The 20,281-nt window shown below is 47.3% G+C and overlaps 1 protein-coding gene across 1 annotated transcript in view; it reads left to right on the top strand.

Moving 5' to 3' along the window:
- Nucleotides 1-20,281, top strand: part of MAP9 (microtubule associated protein 9) — a 138,819-nt gene that overhangs the window by 23,996 nt on the left and 94,542 nt on the right. The window contains exons 2-3 of the mRNA XM_040420518.1: nt 11,956-12,111; nt 14,194-14,290. Of these exons, the coding sequence (XP_040276452.1) occupies nt 12,031-12,111; nt 14,194-14,290 (178 nt within the window). The 5' untranslated portion in view covers nt 11,956-12,030. The remainder of the gene's footprint in view (nt 1-11,955; nt 12,112-14,193; nt 14,291-20,281) is intronic.

Here is a 20,281-nt window from a genome sequence, read left to right as displayed (position 1 = left end):
TGTGATGTAAGGTGACAAAAATTGCTTTTTTTGACACAAATATTTTTTTTTGGTGTTTATCGGACTGGGTCGATCATGTGATATATTTATAGAGCCGACCATCACGGACGCGGCAATACCAAATATGTCTATTTTCTTTATTAAGGCTACTTTCACACTAGCGTTGTTTAAATCCGGTGTTCAATTCCGACACCGGAACTGCCCGCCGGATCCGGAAAAACGTGTGAAAACAGATTACATTTGAATCCTGATCAGGATTTTGATCACAATGAAAAAATGCATTGGAAAAAACGGATCTGCCATTTATGGACTTTAACTTTTTTTTCACATTTTTCGGGTTTAACATGCAAAAGCCGGATCCGGTTTGACTGAACACACGGCGTTAATGCAAGTCAATGGGAAAAAGACCGGATCCGGCGTTCAGTCAAAGTGTTCAGGATTTTTGGCCGGAGGTAAAAATACAACATGCTACGGTTTTCTGAAAAGCCTGTTCAGTCAAAAAGACTGAACTGAAGACATCCTGATGCATCCTGAACGGATTGCTCTCCATTCAGAATGCATTAGGATAAAACTGATCAGTTCTTTTCCGGATTTGAGCCCCTATGACGGAACTCAGCGATGGAAAAGAAAAACGCTAGTGTGAAAGTACCCTAAAGTTCTATTTTTAACATTTTATTTTAATTCCTTACTTGGGGAATTTTTTTTTTACATGTGAAACCCATTTTTTTAATTTTTTTTTAACACTTTATTTTTATTTTTTTTATTTTACACTTTTCGTCCCCCATAAGGTCATACAAGACCTCTAGGGGACATTTAAAGGGCTTCTGTCACCCCACTAAAGTGATTTTTTTTTTTTGGGGCTAGTTAAATTAGGGCTCTTTCACACCTGCGTTATTGTCTTCCGGCATAGAGTTCTGTCGTCGGGGCTCTATGCCGGAAGAATCCTGATCAGTTTTATCCTAATGCATTCTGAATGGAGAGAAATCCGTTCAGGATGCATCAGGATGTCTTCAGTTCCGGAACGGAACGTTTTTTGGCCGGAGAAAATACCGCAGCATGCTGCGCTTTTTGCTCCGGCCAAAAATCCGGAACACTTGCCGCAAGGCCGGATCCGGAATTAATGCCCATTGGAAGGCATTGATCCGGATCCGGCCTTAAGCTAAACGTCGTTTCGGCGCATTGCCGGAGCCGACATTTAGCTTTTTCTGAATGGTTACCATGGCTGCCGGGACGCTAAAGTCCTGGCAGCCATGGTAAAGTGTAGCGGGGAGTGGGGGAGCAGTGTACTTACCGTCCGTGCGGCTCCCCGGGCGCTCCAGAGTGACGTCAGGGCGCCCCAAGCGCATGGATCATGTGATCGCATGGATCACGTCATCCATGCGCATGGGACGCTCTGACGTCATTCTGGAGCGCCCCGGGAGCCGCACGGACTGTAAGTATACCGCTCCTACTATGGCAACCAGGACTTTAATAGCGTCCTGGGTGCCATAGTAACACTGAAAGCATTTGGAAGACGGTTCCGTCTTCAAATGCTTTCAGTACACTTGCGTTTTTCCGGATCCGGCGGGCACCTCCGGCAACGGAAGTGCATGCCGGATCCCAACAACGCAAGTGTGAAAGAGGCCTTAGTTATATAGCGATATATGAAAATATAATTGTGTTCCTTACTTTGATCCAGCAGTTTATTCAAAAAACGAAGTTTTATCATATGCAAATTCGGTCTCTACCAGCAAGTAGGGCGTCTACTTGCTGGTAGCTGCTGCAGAAATCCGCCCCCTCCTCTTGTTGATTGACAGGGCCAGCCGGGATCTCCTCCTCCGGCCAGCCCTGTCGGCATTTCAAAAATCGCGCGCCTGTGTTGAATCGGCGCAGGCGCTCTGAGATGAGGAGGCTCGTCTCCTCAGAACTCCCTCAGTGCGCCTGCGCCGATGACATCACCGAAATAGAAGACGTCATCGGCGCAGGCGCACTGAGGGAGTTCTGAGGAGACGAGCCTCCTCATCTCAGAGCGCCTGCGCCGATTCAACACAGGCGCGCGATTTTTGAAATGCCGACAGGGCTGGCCGGAGGAGGAGATCCCGGCTGGCCCTGTCAATCAACAAGAGGAGGGGGCGGATTTCTGCAGCAGCTACCAGCAAGTAGACGCCCTACTTGCTGGTAGAGACCGAATTTGCATATTATAAAACTTCGTTTTTTGAATAAACTGTTGGATCAAAGTAAGGAACACAATTATATTTTCATATATCGCTATATAACTAATTTAACTAGCCCCAAAAAAAAAAATCACTTTAGTGGGGTGACAGAAACCCTTTAACTTCACTCCCCCCCCCCCGCCCCCCCCCCCCCCCCCCCCCACTATTGATTTCTCAGCCCCAGTTACAGGGGAAATACACCCCCCAGAGAGGCTGTACAGCATAATACTGCGCTGGTACAGCCTCAGTGCAGGGCTGATCGAGGTCTGTGAAAGACCTCACACAGCTCCTGCACTCTCCAGGTCCCGGCGATTACATGCACTGTATACACAGCGCTCGGCGAGCGCTGTGTATCCACGATCTAGAAGGCAGGGACACCTGGGCACTGTCCCTGCCTTCTCTAAGGGTTGCCCTGCTGTCACTGACAGCGGGCAACCCGATAAGCAGCTGCACGATTAGCGTGCAGCTGCGATCTCTGAATGGACGTTTTAAAACGTCCATTTAGAGATAGAGAACCACCTCCCGGACGTTTATAGTCTATGGGTGGACGGAGCAGAATCACAGTCAGGATACACAATTTGTGACTTGTTTCTCTTTGAATATCCAGCGACTTTAGTCATGCAAAAGTAACAGTCTGAATGGTGATTTTTCGGCTCACGCCAAACTAGGGATGTCCCGATACCGATACCAGTATCGGTATCGGTATCGATACCGGACATTTGCACGAGTACATGTACTCGTGCAAATGTCCCCGATACCACTGCCGATACCTGTGCGCCGCTTCTAAATGTGTCTGTGTCCGTCCGCGGCCTGCCCCTGCATCTCAGAGGCACCTTCAGAGGCAGCAGCAGCAGGCAGTGTAATAGGAGCCTACAGTGGAAGCTAGCCCCGCCCCTCCCCGCCCTCCGACCAATCAGAGGCCACCAGCACTGACTCACAGCACAGGGAGCGTAGTGCAGGGACTCAGAGAATTGTCTGAGAGTTTATTAGTTAAAAGAATCGAATGAGTCACAGACGGTGTCACCGAGTCCCAGCCAGGCTTCCTGCTCTGCGGCTCCCTGTCTCCCGACAAGTCCGTCCGGGGTGGGGGGGGGCATTAGTATAGCATGTAGCGGAGCTGTGTGTGTACAGGGTGCATGTAGCAGAGCAGGAAGCCTGGCAGGCACTCGGTGACACAGTCTCTGACTCATTCTATTCTTTTAACTAATAAACTCTCAGACGATTCTCTGAGTCCCTGCAATAACTATAATTACATCACAGTCTGCTCCACTGCATTCACTGCAGCAGAGCTGTGTTTGCCAGGAGCGAGTCCCTCTTGACCTTCGGTTCACTTGAGAGCGAAAAGCCTCTCCAGAGTCCAGACACCCTCCGGCCTCCTCAAACAGAGTTCGCCTGCCAGTAGTTTTAAAAGTTATAGGAACCGACCCTAGTAAGTGTATAAAGCTTAGTTAGAAGATTATAACCAGCCCAAGTGGTCACAGACAAAAAGAAATAAAGGTGTTGTGTCTGTCTTCTATGGCCCTGGTCCTTCCCTTCCTGCCTGCAAGCTGCACATTGATCTCTAAAAGCAGGCATTAGGGCAAGAAGAAATATACATTACTGTATGATGGCCACAAGACTATTATACTGAGGAGGGGGGCTTCAAAAATTGTTGTCCTGACTCCTTGTGGCTGCCCCCATACAGTATAACGTCTCCTTGTGGCTGCCCCCATACAGTATAACGTCTCCTTGTGGCCGCCCCCATACAGTATAACGTCTCCTTGTGGCCGCCCCCATACAGTATAACGTCTCCTTGTGGCTGCCCCCATACAGTATAACATCTCCTTGTGGCCGCCCCCATACAGTATAACGTCTCCTTGTGGCTGCCCCCATACAGTATATCGTCTCCTTGTGGCTGCCCCCATACAGTATAACGTCTCCTTGTGGCTGCCCCCATACAGTATAACGTCTCCTTGTGGCCGCCCCCATACAGTATAACGTCTCCTTGTGGCTGCCCCCATACAGTATAACGTCTCCTTGTGGCTGCCCCCATACAGTATAACGTCTCCTTGTGGCCGCCCCCATACAGTATAACGTCTCCTTGTGGCCGCCCCCATACAGTATAACGTCTCCTTGTGGCCGCCCCCATACAGTATAACGTCTCCTTGTGGCTGCCCCCATACAGTATAACCTCTCCTTGTGGCCGCCCCCATACAGTATAACGTCTCCTTGTGGCTGCCCCCCATACAGTATAACGTCTCCTTGTGGCTGCCCCCATACAGTATAACGTCTCCTTGTGGCCGCCCCCATACAGTATAACATCTCCTTGTGGCCGCCCCCATACAGTATAACGTCTCCTTGTGGCTGCCCCCATACCGCATAACGTCTCCTTGTGGCCGCCCCCATACAGTATAACGTCTCCTTGTGGCCGCCCCCATACAGTATAACGTCTCCTTGTGGCTGCCCCCATACAGTATAACCTCTCCTTGTGGCCGCCCCCATACAGTATAACGTCTCCTTGTGGCTGCCCCATACAGTGTAACGTCTCCTTGTGGCCGCCCCCATACAGTATAACGTCTCCTTGTGGCCGCCCCCATACAGTATAACGTCTCCTTGTGGCCGCCCCCATACAGTATAACGTCTCCTTGTGGCTGCCCCCATACAGTATAACATCTCCTTGTGGCCGCCCCCATACAGTATAACGTCTCCTTGTGGCTGCCCCCATACAGTATATCGTCTCCTTGTGGCTGCCCCCATACAGTATAACGTCTCCTTGTGGCTGCCCCCATACAGTATAACGTCTCCTTGTGGCCGCCCCCATACAGTATAACGTCTCCTTGTGGCTGCCCCCATACAGTATAACGTCTCCTTGTGGCTGCCCCCATACAGTATAACGTCTCCTTGTGGCCGCCCCCATACAGTATAACGTCTCCTTGTGGCCGCCCCCATACAGTATAACGTCTCCTTGTGGCCGCCCCCATACAGTATAACGTCTCCTTGTGGCTGCCCCCATACAGTATAACCTCTCCTTGTGGCCGCCCCCATACAGTATAACGTCTCCTTGTGGCTGCCCCCCATACAGTATAACGTCTCCTTGTGGCTGCCCCCATACAGTATAACGTCTCCTTGTGGCCGCCCCCATACAGTATAACATCTCCTTGTGGCCGCCCCCATACAGTATAACGTCTCCTTGTGGCTGCCCCCATACCGCATAACGTCTCCTTGTGGCCGCCCCCATACAGTATAACGTCTCCTTGTGGCCGCCCCCATACAGTATAACGTCTCCTTGTGGCTGCCCCCATACAGTATAACCTCTCCTTGTGGCCGCCCCCATACAGTATAACGTCTCCTTGTGGCTGCCCCATACAGTGTAACGTCTCCTTGTGGCCGCCCCCATACAGTATAACGTCTCCTTGTGGCCGCCCCCATACAGTATAACGTCTCCTTGTGGCCGCCCCCATACAGTATAACCTCTCCTTGTGGCCGCCCCCATACAGTATAACGTCTCCTTGTGGCTGCCCCCATACAGTATAACGTCTACTTGTGGCTGCCCCCATACAGTATAACGTCTCCTTGTGGCCGCCCCCATACAGTATAACCTCTGCTTGTGGCCGCCCCCATACAGTATAACGTCTCCTTGTGGCTGCCCCCATACAGTATAACGTCTCCTTGTGGCTGCCCCCATACAGTATAACGTCTCCTTGTGGCTGCCCCCATACAGTATAACGTCTCCTTGTGGCTGCCCCCATACAGTATAACGTCTCCTTGTGGCTGCCCCCAGTATAACCTCTCCTTGTGGCTGCCCCCATACAGTATAACCTCTCCTTGTAGCTGCCCCAATACAGTATATATAACCTCTCCTTGTGGCTGCCCCCATACAGTATAACGTCTCCTTGTGGCTGCCCCATACAGTATAACGTCTCCTTGTGGCTGCCCCCATACAGTATAACGTCTCCTCGTGGCTGCCCCCATACAGTATAATGTCTCCTTGTGGCTGCCCCCCATACAGTATAACGTCTCCTTGTGGCTGCCCCCATACAGTGTAATGTCTCCTTGTGGCTGCCCCCATACAGTGTAACGTCTCCTTGTAGCTGCCCCCATACAGTATAACGTCTCCTTGTGGCTGCCCCCATACAGTATAACGTCTCCTTGTGGCTGCCCCCACACAGTATAACGTCTCCTTGTGGCTGCCCCCACACAGTGTAACGTCTCCTTGTGGCTGCCCCCATACAGTATAACGTCTCCTTGTGGCTGCCCCCATACAGTATAACGTCTCCTTGTGGCTGCCCCCATACAGTATAATGTCTCTTTGTGGCCCCCATACAGTATAATGTCTCTTTGTGGCCCCTATTCAGTGTAAGGTCTCCTTGGAATGTTATAGTTCTGTTTTTGGGCCTTTTGGTTGGTCAGTGGTCAGAAAATACATGTGTGTGTATTTTATTGTTAAAATTAGTATCGGTAATTGGTATCGGTGAGTACTTAAATAAAAGTATCGGTACTCGTACTCAGTCTTAAAAAAATGGTATCGGGACATCCCTACGCCAAACCATAGGCACTGCAAAAGCCATTCCTTTCCTTTTACCATTCAACCACTGTGTTAACCCAGAGTAGCACACAGTGCAACAAACATGAGGTACCCAGCTTTTATCTTGATCTCCAATTTTACAGTCAAAGTAATACTTGTAAGCAAGACGCATTCGCTTTGTCAGATTCTTGCGCTGATCATAAGTAGTGTATTTGCCACATATGTAGCAGAAATTGTCTGGATCGTTAACACATTTGCGTTTATCCATCTTAAAGGGAACCTGTCGTCAACTTTATGCTTTCCATACTAACAGTAGAATAAAGTAGACACAGGTGAGTTGATTTCAGCGGTCTGTCATTTAAAGGGAGCCTGTCATCTGGATTTTGGGTATAGAGCTGAGGATAAGGGCTGCTAGATCGCCGCTAGCACATCCGCAATACCCAGTCCCCATAGCTCTGTGTGCTTTTATTGTGTCAATAAAACGATTTTATAGATATTTAAATGAACCTTAGATGAGTCCTGTCTCCTCCATGCTTGAGAGATGAGTCCAGCGTTCTCTGACTTTAAGCCCAGCCACGCCCACTGTGAAGGAGCCCAGCACCACCCCGCATCCTCCAAATCTCCTCCTTGCTCCCCAACGTCACAAAGCTAGAGCGCCGTAATCTCGTGATGTGCGAAAATCCAGGTGACAGGTTCCCTTTAAAAGTTAAAAGTAAGTGGTTGCCGAGAACCAACATTACAATCATTGCAGACTGGGCCTGGAAAAGAGTCACGGCCACCTGAGAAGAGTCATGATTATTCATGAATTTCTGCTCTCCCGCCCATCTGCTGATGACTGACAGTCTTCTACCGAGTTTTCTCCCTAGAAGAGAACTGCCAATCATCAGCAGATGGCCGGGAGAGCAGGAGATTAGGAATAACCAGGACTCTTCTCAGGTAGATTTGACTCTTTTCAAGGCCTGGGCTGCAAGGATTATAATGCTGGTTCTCGGCAACCACTTACTTTTAGCTGATGTGTGACATTAATTTATGCTGCCCTCAGTGAGATCAGCATAAAGTTGATGGCAGGTTCCCTATAAGTTTCAAAACTGATAGCACTATAACAGATCACTTTATCAAAATCTGTCCAGCTTGCCTTATATACTTACTGCTGACATCAGCCTGAGTGCGTCCGGACAGGTCTGGACATGTCCATTGGAATATCTCCAATATAATGCATTAATATTATAACTAGGGTTGTCCCGATACCGATACTAGTATCGGTATCGGGACCGATTCCGAGTTTTCTCGGCGGTACTCAGCCGCCGATACCCCGCCCTGATACATAAATAGAATACTTTTTTTTTTTCCCGCAATGAATACTTTTGCGGCCCGGCAAAGATGCAGCATCGGGAGAGAGGAGGGGCTGGAGTCCGTAACTATGGGCGGGGCCCGGTGCAGTCACTGTACTCTTACACCGGGCCCCGCCGCTCACCAAAGTATTTATAAACGTGAATCCTTATCCTGTTATTAAGTTGAACTAACGCTGCCCTCTCCCATGTTCCCATGTTCCCCTGTATCCCCCTGTAAGCTTCAATAGCAGGCAGAGCAGACGGCAGCAGTAACGTCACTCACTGACGTAGAGCGCCTGCTCCGCCCACTTTATGAATGAAGCAGGCGGAGCAGACGCGCGACGTCAGTGAGTGACGTTACTGGTGCCGTCCGCTCTGCCTGCTATGGAAGCTTAAGTAAGTGCTGTGGGGATACAGGGGGATACAGGGGAACATGGGAGAGGGCAGCGTTAGTTCAACTTAATAACAGGATAAGGATTCACGTTTATAAATACTTCGGTGAGCGGCGGGGCCCGGTGTATTGGGGGACACTGTTATGAGGGGGATCTGTGGATGACATATAGCAGTGTCATCCACAGATCCTCCCCATAACAGTTCCATCCACAGATCCCCTATAACAGCACCATCCACAGATCCCCCACCAAATAACAATGCCATCCTCAGATCCCCCCACCCCATAACAATGCCATCCACAGATATCCCACCCCATAGCAGTACCATCCACAGATCCCCATAACAGTGCCATCCACAAATCCCCATAACAGTGCCATCCACAGATCCCCCATAACAGTGCCATCCACAGATCCCCATAACAGTGCCATCCACAGATCCCCATAACAGTGCCATCCACAGATCCCCCATAACAGCGCCATCCACAGATCCCCATAACAGCGCCATCCACAGATCCCCCATAACAGTGCCATCCACAGATCCCCATAACAGTGCCATCCACAGATCCCCATAACAGTGCCATCCACAGATCCCCCATAACAGCGCCATCCACAGATCCCCATAACAGTGCCATCCACAGATCCCCCATAACAGTGCCATCCACAGATCCCCCATAACAGTGCCATCCACAGATCCCCCATAACAGTGCCATCCACAGATCCCCCATAACAGTGCCATCCACAGATCCCCCATAACAGTGCCATCCACAGATCCCCATAACAGTGCCATCCACAGATCCCCCATAACAGTGCCATCCACAGATCCCCCATAACAGCGCCATCCACAGATCCCCCATAACAGTGCCATCCACAGATCCCCCATAACAGTGCCATCCACAGATCCCCCATAACAGTGCCATCCACAGGTCCCCCATAACAGTGCCATCCACAGATCCCCCACATGACAGTGCGTCATCCACAGATCCACAGATCCCCCAAAACGGTCACATGACATTTAAAAAAAGTATCGGTATTCGGTATCGGTGACTACTTGAAAAAAAGTATCGGTACTTGTACTCGGTCCTAAAAAAGTGGTATCGGGACAACCCTAATTATAACTGAATAGGCTTTGCATGTATAACTTAAAATTTAGACGTGTCAGGCAAATTCCAAGTTCATATTTGGAATCAGCGCACTCATTTTAGTATAAATCACGTGTTTTTCTCTCAGTAGCAAAATCATTGTTGCGCGGTGTAATAGAACCATCTGCATCCGTCATGAACGGATCCGCTTGTATTATATTTAACATAGCCGAGATGGATCCGTCATGAACTCCATTGAAAGACAATGAGGACGGGTCCATTTTTTATTGTGTGCTTGACTTGCATTGTGAGTCATGCCGGGTCCGTTTTGCTCCGCATCCCATGATGTAAAGAAAACCACGACTCCGTTCTGTTCAATTCAGTATTGTCCCCATTGACAATGAATGGGGACAAAATGGAAGCGTTTTCCTATGACGGATCTAAATACCGGAAAATGTAAACGCAAACGTGAAAGTAGCCTACATTTTTACCAACGTTGACTGTCGCATGTGGGATGAGTTGCTTCTGCTGCCACCCTCTGGAAACCAAGTACAAAACCACATAATTTAAAAAATGCCACTAAAATCTTTTGTGTGAACCTGAGCTTGAAGGGGTTGTCTCAACAAAAGATGGTGACCTGGCTGATCGCTGTAGGTCTGGTTGGCCACGCATATCCACTGCAGGAAAAATGTATTACAGGTCCTTCTCAAAAAATTTACATATTGTGATTAAGTTCATTATTTTCTGTAATGTACTGATAAACATTAGCATATCATGAAAAGGTTCTCTAAACAAGCTATTAACCTAATCATCTGAATCAACTAATTAACTCTAAACACCTGCAAAAGATTCCTGAGGCTTTTATAAACTCCCAGCCTGGTCCATTACTCAAAACCACAATCATGGGTAAGACTGCCGACCTGACTGCTGTCCAGAAGGCCATCATTGACACCCTCAAGCAAGAGGGTAAGACACAGAAAGAAATTTCTGAACGAATAGGCTGTTCCCAGAGTGCTGTATCAAGGCACCTCAGTGGGAAGTCTGTGGGAAGGAAAAAGTGTGGCAGAAAACGCTGCACAACGAGAAGAGGTGACCGGACCCTGAGGAAGATTGTGGAGAAGGACCGATTCCAGACCTTGGGGGACCTGCGGAAGCAGTGGACTGAGTCTGGAGTAGAAACATCCAGAGCCACCGTGTACAGGCGTGTGCAGGAAATGGGCTACAGGTGCCGCATTCCCCAGGTCAAGCCACTTTTGAACCAGAAACAGCGGCAGAAGCGCCTGACCTGGGCTACAGAGAAGCAGCACTGGACTGTTGCTCAGTGGTCCAAAGTACATTTTTCGGATGAAAGCAAATTTTGCATGTCATTCGGAAATCAAGGTGCCAGAGTCTGGAGGAAGACTGGGGAGAGGGAAATGCCAAAATGCCTGAAGTCCAGTGTCAAGGACCCACAGTCAGTGATGGTTCACTGTGTTTTATCAAGGGCAGGGTCAATGCAGCTAGCTAGGAGATTTTGGAGCACTTCATGCTTCCATCTGCTGAAAAGCTTTATGGAGATGAAGATTTCATTTTTCAGCACGACCTGGCACCTGCTCACAGTGCCAAAACCACTGGTAAATGGTTTACTGACCATGGTATTACTGTGCTCAATTGGCCTGCCAACTCTCCTGACCTTAACCCCATAGAGAATCTGTGAGATATTGGGAAGAGAAAGTTGAGAGACGCAAGACCCAACACTCTGGATGAGCTTAAGGCCGCTATCGAAGCATCCTGGGCCTCCATAACACCTCAGCAGTGCCACAGGCTGATTGCCTCCATGCCACGCCGCATTGAAGCAGTCATTTCTGCAAAAGGATTCCCGACCAAGTATTGAGTGCATAACTGAACTTAATTATTTGAAGGTTGACTTTTTTTTGTATTAAAAACACTTTTCTTTTATTGGTCGGATGAAATATGCTAATTTTTTGAGATAGGAATTTTGGGTTTTCATGAGCTGTATGCCAAAATCATCAATATTAAAACACGAAAAGGCTTGAACTACTTCAGTTGTGTGTAATGAATCTAAAATATATGAAAGTCTAATGTTTATCAGTACATTACAGAAAATAATGAACTTTATCACAATATGCTAATTTTTTTAGAAGGACCTGTATATGATGCTTATTTGAATAAGTCAGCAACCAGGTAATGTTTTGCTGGTCCAAGTCTGCCACAGCTGGGGAATCAGAGTGGTGGTCCTCAGGAGAGGGTCCATGACATCCACATTCTCTAATATAGAACATGGACAGAGATTGTCTTCTTGGGTTGTTTCGCACCTAGCAAGCACCAATTCTCATGATGGCACACCGTAGCTGGAGATATATGTGTGACTGCTGGATTCATTTATGATGCTTATAAATCCTGGATCTGTTGCTTTGTAAGCCCTCACATACCTTCATGGTGTTTTCTTGTTTGCAGGTTACTTTATGGAAAGGGATTATACACAGACGTGAAGCCACTCACCACTAAGAAACTTTTTGTCTATTTTGAAACATGGATGACGAAGATGAAAATCTCACCACCTTCCTCGCTTATACAAAGAGCCCTAAGACAACAAAAAGAACTTCCTTTCAGGTACTATATTCAAACTTCCTGACAAGTATTGTGGATACTCTACAGCAGGGATCAGCAACCTTCCACACTTCAGGTGTTCTGAAACTACAACTTCCAGAGTGCTCCACTCACTTCTGTTGGTGTTAGAAGAACAGCCGAGCATGTTTGCACTCTGGGAGTTTCACAGCAGGTTGCTGATCCCTGCTCTATAGAGTCAGCCTTTTTGTAAGGCCCCTTTCACACGAGCGAGTATTCCACGTGGATCCGATGCGTGATGTGAACGCATTGCACCCGCACTGAATCCAGACCCATTCATTTCTATGGTGCTGTGCACTTGAGCAGTGATTTTCACGCATCACTTGTGCGTTGCGTGAAAATCACAGCATGCTCCTCTTTGTGCGTTTTTACACGTAACGCAGGCCCCATAGAAATGAATGGGGTTGCGTGAAAATCGCAAGCATCCGCAAGCAAGTACGGATGCGGTGCGATTTTCGCACACGGTTGCTAGGTAATGATCGGGATGGGGACCCGATCATTATTATTTCCCCTTATAACATGGTTATAAGGGAAAATAATAGCATTCTGAACACAGAATGCATAGTAAAATAGGGCTGGAGGGGTTAAAAAAAAATAAAAAAAAATTTAACTCACCTTAATCCACTTGATCGCGCAGCCGGCATCTCTTCTGTCTTTATCTGTGAGCAATAAGACCTTTGATGACGTCACTACGCTCATCACATGATCCATCACCGCACGGTTTTTTATCACGCTCGTGCGAAACACATTGCACCCGCACGATAAACACTGAACATCGGAACGCAATCGCAGTCAAAACTGACTGCAATTGCGTTCCTACTCGCGCAGGTTTGCCGCAATGCACCGGGACCCCTTAATCCGGACACGCCCGTGTGAAAGAGGCCTAAGGCTCATTTCACGCTAGCGTTAAAGAGCCTGTTCCCAGTCTGCCGGATCTCTTTAATGCTAGTTTGGAACTAGATCCCTGGAGCCGGACGTTGCCTGAATGCTTGCTGGCACCATTAACTAGAAAGAGGACCGGTGGAGATCCAGCCGCAAACCGGAAACTTGGCCGGACTAAAACCGCTGCGTGCAGGGGACAGATGAAAGAGAACAGAACAGAACACAGCAATAGCAAATTTTATTTAAAGAGGCTATGTCACCAGGATCAACCTTATTAAACCATACTGAATGGTAGAGCTCAGCATGTTGGTTAAAATAATACCTTCCTTTTGTCTGTACAATGAACAGCTGCAGGGATATCTCCCCCCCTTGATTGACAGGGCTAGACATCAGGCTGAGTGCAGAGCTGTGTTCTGGCTTATACATATCTACTGTATATATGTGTATTATACACACTATGTACTATAGCTTCAACACACTGCTCAGATCTGCTCAGAAAGCTAATCTGCAGAAGAAACATGTTTTCTTTCCATTATTTTTTTCTCTTTAAAACCATATTAAAAGGCTATACTATAATAAATAATATGTAATCATATAATTATAATATGACCTTACTGTATTTAGAATAGTGTTTGTTTTTTGAGTTTTTTGCTGAAACCTATTCACAGACACAATATATGATTATAAAAAAAACAGTAATATTTATTAGCTTCCTAAAAAAACATTATTCTCAATATGATAAGGGCATAAACTTTTCTTATTGGATAAATGTGAAAGAAGAAAAAAATATCTGAAGAAAAAAAACTTCAAAGTCTCTCCCAATATTCAAATAAAAAAAACACCCGTTTATTGAAAATGCATTAAAAATACATGACACATTGTTATATTAGGTCCTGTTGTGGATTCGCCACATAATCGGTACCAAAATCCACATATTTTGCATGCAGATTATGATGCATATTTGTCAGAGATTTCACACTATGCATTGCAAAGTGTAAAAACTGCAGTGAAAATCGGCAACGCTATTTGACATGCTTTTTTTAAAAAATTTTACCACAGAGTATGGATGAGATTTGTCAAAAGTTAAAGTTGCTGCTCTAATATACGGCTGATAAAAAGATGCATGTAAATGTAGAGTAGCTTGGCAACATAACTTATAGAAGAATGTGACATTTTTTGTTATAGGATGAGCTGAAGAAGGCAGTTAGTGCTCGAGTGTCTCGACAGCAAGCAGTGGAGGATGCAGAATATTCGGATTACTCTGAAGAGTTTGAAAGTGATGGTATGTCAGTCCATAGGATTAAGTCTTTATTCTTTCCACACTGATGTTTCAATGTATTGTCAGAAAATTGTCTGTTGTTTAAGGGTACTTTCACACTTGCAGCAGAGGATTCCAGCAGACGCTTCCTTCGCCGGAACTGCCTGCCGGATTTGGCAATCGGGACGCAAACTGATGGCATTTGTCAGACGGATCCGGATCCGTCTGACAAATGCATTGAAATACCGAAACCGTCTCTCCGTTGTCATCCGTAAAAACAGATCCGGAATTAATTATTTTTGCATTTTTAAAGGTCTGTGTATGCGCAGACCGGAAGGCCGGATCTGTTTTGCTGGAACACTTAATGCCGCATCCGGCACTAATACACTTCAATGTAAATTAATGCCGGATCCGGCATTCCGGCAAGTGTTCAGTATTTTTGTCCGGAGAGAAAACTGCAGAACGCTCCCCATTCAGAATGCAGTAGGATAAAACTGATCCGCTAGGGTGAAAGTACCCTAAGTCAAGTTTTCTCATCTGTGTCATTGGGGGACACAGGCAAGACCATGGGTATAGCTGCTGCCACTAGCATGTGGGCATTAAGCAAAAACTGTGAGCTCCTCCCACCAGCTATACCCTTCCTACATGGACTAACGTAAGGCAGGTTTAGCTTAGTGTCTGTAGGAGGCAGATATACCTGCCTTTCCGGTCTTCTAATCATTTTGGGCTTACAGGTGGTCAAAAACCACCTGTCACCTCACACATGAGCAGGGAGAACAGCAGGTCACCGAGCTTGTGCTAATTCTCTACCTAATCCGCTGTCGACCACCAGTAATCATGTCACCTTAGCTGCTAGTACCAGCTAAGTCTCCCTTTATTAGGGTGTATCTTCCCTCCCCTAGGGGCAGCACACTGACAAAGGTGACAAGGCTCTATGGTGGGCAGAAACCGTCGGAAAGGTTAATATATTACCAAAGTCCCCTTCCCCCTCCCACTAGTGCACAGTATCAGCCAGGGGGATAGTAGTTTTTCTTCCCTTTGCTTCCATATCTGGCTCTGCAAGGGTTCACTTGGACCCTGTCCTTAGTCCCTCACCAGGTCCCTGTGTTCTCTCTCTATGTCTATTCGTGTTACCTTTAGCGCCCTCCTTTCTCTCCAAGTATGCTCTCCTTCTATGGGGAGGAAAGTGTGGGGGGGGGGGGGGATGTAGGCCTCTTACGAGACTATGGATAAAAAATGTGAGTCTATTCAGAAGAAATCTTGGGAAACATGTACCTCCATGTTAAGGCCCAGCATTGCTGCTACCTACACTTTTTGGCTATCTCAGTTAGAGGAACATTTACTTTCAGTTACACCTGGAGAGGATATTCTGTCCTCCCTACCAGTGTTAAAGCAGGCTTCAAATTTCTTATCAGATGCCTCGGCTGACTTAGTCAAGCTCTCCGCCAGATCAGCGGCCTTGTCTAACTCTGCCAAAAGGTCCGTTTGGCTAAGGTCCTGGTCTGGGGACAACACCTCTAAAGGCAAGCTATGTAGTATTCCCTGCGAGGGGGACAGGCTCTTCGGATCAGTACTAGATGACATCTTAGGCAAGGCATCTGATAGAAAGAAAGACTTCCTGTCAGAATCCAGACTTTCAGCATCGCCGCTCCTTTCGTACTCAAAGAAAGGGCAGGCCTAACCAGAAAAAAAAAAGAGCGCTCAGGCTCCTGGCAGCCCTCAAGGGGGAGAGGTAGAGGTTTCCTATTTAACCCTGACAAATCCACCAAGCAGCCAAATCAATGACGCCAGGGACCGGGTAGGGGGAAGATTAAAAAGATTTATTTTAGCTTGGGAAGGGGATTCAAAATCCCCCTGGGTTCTAGATTCTTCAACAGTTACAGAATAGAATTCTCCCCACCCCTCCAGAAAGGTTCCTATTAAACAGAAAATTAAAAGAAGAAAGTGTCACGACCGCTATCCCAGCAGCAGTCGTGTCGCACCAGACGGAGGGGAAGGGGGACCCTTATCTACGGATGGGAATAGTATGGCCACCCCTGACTAACCCTAAGCTGGCACCTGTCTGCCCTGATACCCTAGACGGGGTGTGAACCCGTGCGGCGAGCAGGATGCCTAAACCCTCAGTCACCCTAACAAGCCTAGAGTGGGGAAAGGCCGATGGGAGCACTAGTCACCATCACTCATGTATAGGAGAACAGCAGGGGAAGACAGCAACAAACAAACTTTTATATATATATATATATATATATATATATATTTATAAACATATGTTTTAATATCAATAATATTCAAGTTCCACGTGACGTCACGAGCAGAGAAGGCGATCCCAATCACGACAGTCCACGCCGGACAAGAGCTCCACAGCAACACCATCAAACGATCTCCTTCAAAGGTCAGAATAGAACTGGAAGTAAGGACTATATCTGGCAATGACTGCAAGTGAAACTGAAACTAATATAGTAGCTGGGAGTGGCAGACAGGACTCACCTGAGAAGGATGCCTACAAACTCCCTGGCAGGACAAAAAGGTTCACAAGGCAAAACCCGGATGACATACCCTGAACCATGGAGCAAACTCACAAGCTATCGCGAGTAGCAAGTCGCTGCGACCTTCTCCTCCCAGACCTGTCTGGATCAATCACAGTCGTGACAGTACCCCCCTTTCTACGAGGGGCCCCCGGACCCTCAAGACCAGGCCTCTCCGGATGGGAGCTATGAAAAGCCCGAATGAGTCTGTCCGCTTTTATCTCTGAAGCAGGAACCCACATTCTCTCTTCGGAACCATAACCTCTCCAGTGCACCAGGTACTGAAGAGAGCGTCGAACATATCGTGAGTCAACAATCTTTTCTACCTGAAACTCAAGACTGCCATCAACAACCACCGGTGGAGGCGGTAGTGGCAATGGTTCAGGAGGTTCTACATATCTCTTAAGCAGAGATCTGTGGAAGACATTATGGATCCTTAGAGTCTGAGGTAGCTCCAGACGAAAAGCCACCGGGTTAATGATCTTAATTACCCTATAAGGACCAATAAATCTCGGACCTAATTTCCATGAGGGAACCTTCAACTTGATATTTCTGGTAGACAACCACACCAAGTCATTCACCCCAAGGTCCGGACCTTCAGAGCGCCTCCTATCAGCCACACGTTTGTATCTACCACCCATTCTCTTCAAACTTTCTTGCACACTCTGCCACACTGAAGAAAGTGAAGACGCAAATCATCCTCCTCGGGAATCCCAGACGGCCCCCCCTCACTAAACGTACAAAACTGAGGATGGAAACCATACGCACCAAAAAATGGTGACTTATCGGTGGATTCTTGACGACGATTATTAATGGCAAACTCGGCTAACGGTAAATAAGATGACCATTCCTTCTGATTTTCGGAAACAAAGCATCTCAAATATGTCTCTAAGTTTTGATTGGTACTTTCAGTCTGACCGTTGGACTGTGGATGGAAAGATGAAGAAAACGACAGATGAACCCCTAAACGAGAACAAAAAGCTTTCCAAAATTTAGAAACGAATTGGGTACCACGATCTGAAACAATATCGGAAGGGACCCCGTGAAGCTTCACGATGTGGTCAATAAAAACCTGAGCCAGTGTGTTAGCATTAGGCAATGCGGCAAGAGCAATAAAGTGCACCATTTTACTGAATCTGTCAACAACTACAAGAATAACAGTCTTCCCCGCTGATACTGGTAGATCCGTAATGAAATCCATTGATAGGTGCGTCCAAGGCCTGTTGGGGATGGCTAGAGGTAAAAGACGCCCTGCCGGACGAGTATGATCTACCTTAGAACGAGCACAGGTAGCACATGCAGACACAAAATTCAACACCTCCTGGCGCCACTTAGGCCACCAGAACCGACGAGACACTAATTCAGAGGTTGCCCTACTACCTGGGTGTCCTGCCAGTGTGGAGTTATGGTGTTCTTTTAGTATCTCCAGGCGTAAATTTTCTGGCACAAACAGTTTACCCGAGGGGCAGGAGGCCGGGGCGTCCCCCTGAGCTTCCAACACCCTCCCCTCTAAACCTGAGTGTAATGCAGAGACCACCACCCCCTTTTGCAAAATGGGCTCTGGTACCTCAACCTCACCCCCTCCAGGAAAACTTCGAGACAATGCATCCGCCTTAGTATTTTTTGCCCCCGGGCGATAGGTTATTACAAAATTAAACCTAGTAAAAAATAACGACCACCGAGCCTGTCTAGGGGTGAGACGTTTAGCAGACTCCAGATATAATAAGTTTTTGTGATCAGTAATCACCGTGACGGGATGAACCGCCCCCTCCAAAAAATGACGCCACTCCTCAAAAGCCAACTTAATAGCCAAAAGTTCCCTGTTGCCAATATCATAGTTCCTTTCTGCAGTAGACAATTTCTTCGAAAAGAAAGCACAGGGACGCCATTCACCAGGGGACGGGCCCTGAGATAGTACCGCTCCCACCCCCACCTCTGATGCGTCAACCTCTACAATAAAAGGAAGCGAGACATCTGGCTGTACGAGAATAGGGGCCGAGGTGAATCTCTCCTTCAGAGATGCAAAGGCAGTTTTGGCTGCATGTGACCATTTGGAAAAATCGGATCCCTTTCGGGTCATGTCCGTCAGTGGTTTGACCACCAAGGAATAGTTCTTTATAAACTTTCTATAAAAATTGGCAAACCCCAGGAAGCGTTGCAATGCCTTCAGGTTCTCAGGCAGATCCCAGTCTATAATCGCCCGGACTTTCTCTGGATCCATGCGGAAACCTGAATCTGACAACACATACCCCAGAAATGGCAGTTCTTTTACGGCGAACACACATTTTTCTAACTTAGCAAACAATTTGTTGGCCCTTAATATCTGCAGCACTTGTCTCACATGGATCTTATGTGTATCCAGATCCGGGGAATAGACCAGGATGTCATCAAGATATATCACAACAAATCTCCCGATAAGGTGACTAAAAATATCGTTGACAAAATGTTGGAATACCGCAGGCGCATTAGTAAGACCAAATGGCATGACCAGATTTTCATAATGCCCTTCCGGAGTATTAAAAGCCGTCTTCCACTCATCCCCCTCTTTGATGCGAACCAGATTATAGGCTCCTCTGAGATCCATTTTGGAGAACCATTTAGCACCAGCAACCTGATTAAAGAGGTCGGGAATGAGAGGAAGAGGATAGGGATCTCGGATAGTTATCCGGTTTAATTCCCGGAAATCCAGGCAAGGACGTAGGCCCCCATCTTTCTTTTTAACGAAAAAGAACCCTGCAGCCACAGGTGAAGAAGAGGGTCTGATGTGTCCCTTAGCCAAACTCTCCGAAATATAATCTTTCATAGCCTTCCTCTCCGGGCCAGAAAGATTGTATAACCGGGTTTTAGGTAGTTTTGCCCCAGGTAATAGATTAATTGGGCAATTATATGGACGATGAGGTGGTAACCCCTGACAACCCTTCTCAGAGAACACATCCATAAAATCTGACAGAAAGGCAGGTAAAGATGTTACAGAGAGTGTAGAGCACCTACTACTCAAGCAGTTGTCCTTACAATGTTCACTCCACTCCACAATCTCCCCGGCCTGCCAATCCACCACTGGATTGTGAGTCACCAGCCAGGGAAGCCCCAATACCATAGGAGCCGGAAGACCGTCCAGGACATAACAAGAGATATGCTCTTTATGGAGGTCCCCTACCTGCAGATGGATATTATGGATGATCTGAGTTAACTCTTTCTGAGTAAGAGGGGAGGAGTCGATGGCAAAAACAGGAATAGTTCTGCGTATCGGTTCCGGAGTAAAACCCAGAGCCTGAGCAAACCGTGAATCCACCAAGTTGACCCCCGCCCCACTGTCCAAAAAGACGGAACAGATCTCAGTCTTATTGCCCGCCTCAACGGTAGCGGACAACAAAAACTGAGACATGCGTATGGAGGAAACGAATACGCCCAGACTGTTATCCTCCGCACAATCTGGGGACTCTAGTTTTCCGGCGGCTCCTTTGTTTGTGGTCTCTTGGGTTCTGAGGGA

The sequence above is a fragment of the Bufo bufo genome, chromosome 2, assembly GCF_905171765.1.
Source record: "Bufo bufo chromosome 2, aBufBuf1.1, whole genome shotgun sequence".
In the NCBI taxonomy this organism is placed as follows: Eukaryota; Metazoa; Chordata; class Amphibia; order Anura; family Bufonidae; genus Bufo; species Bufo bufo.
This window is presented reverse-complemented; position numbering and strand designations above follow the sequence as displayed.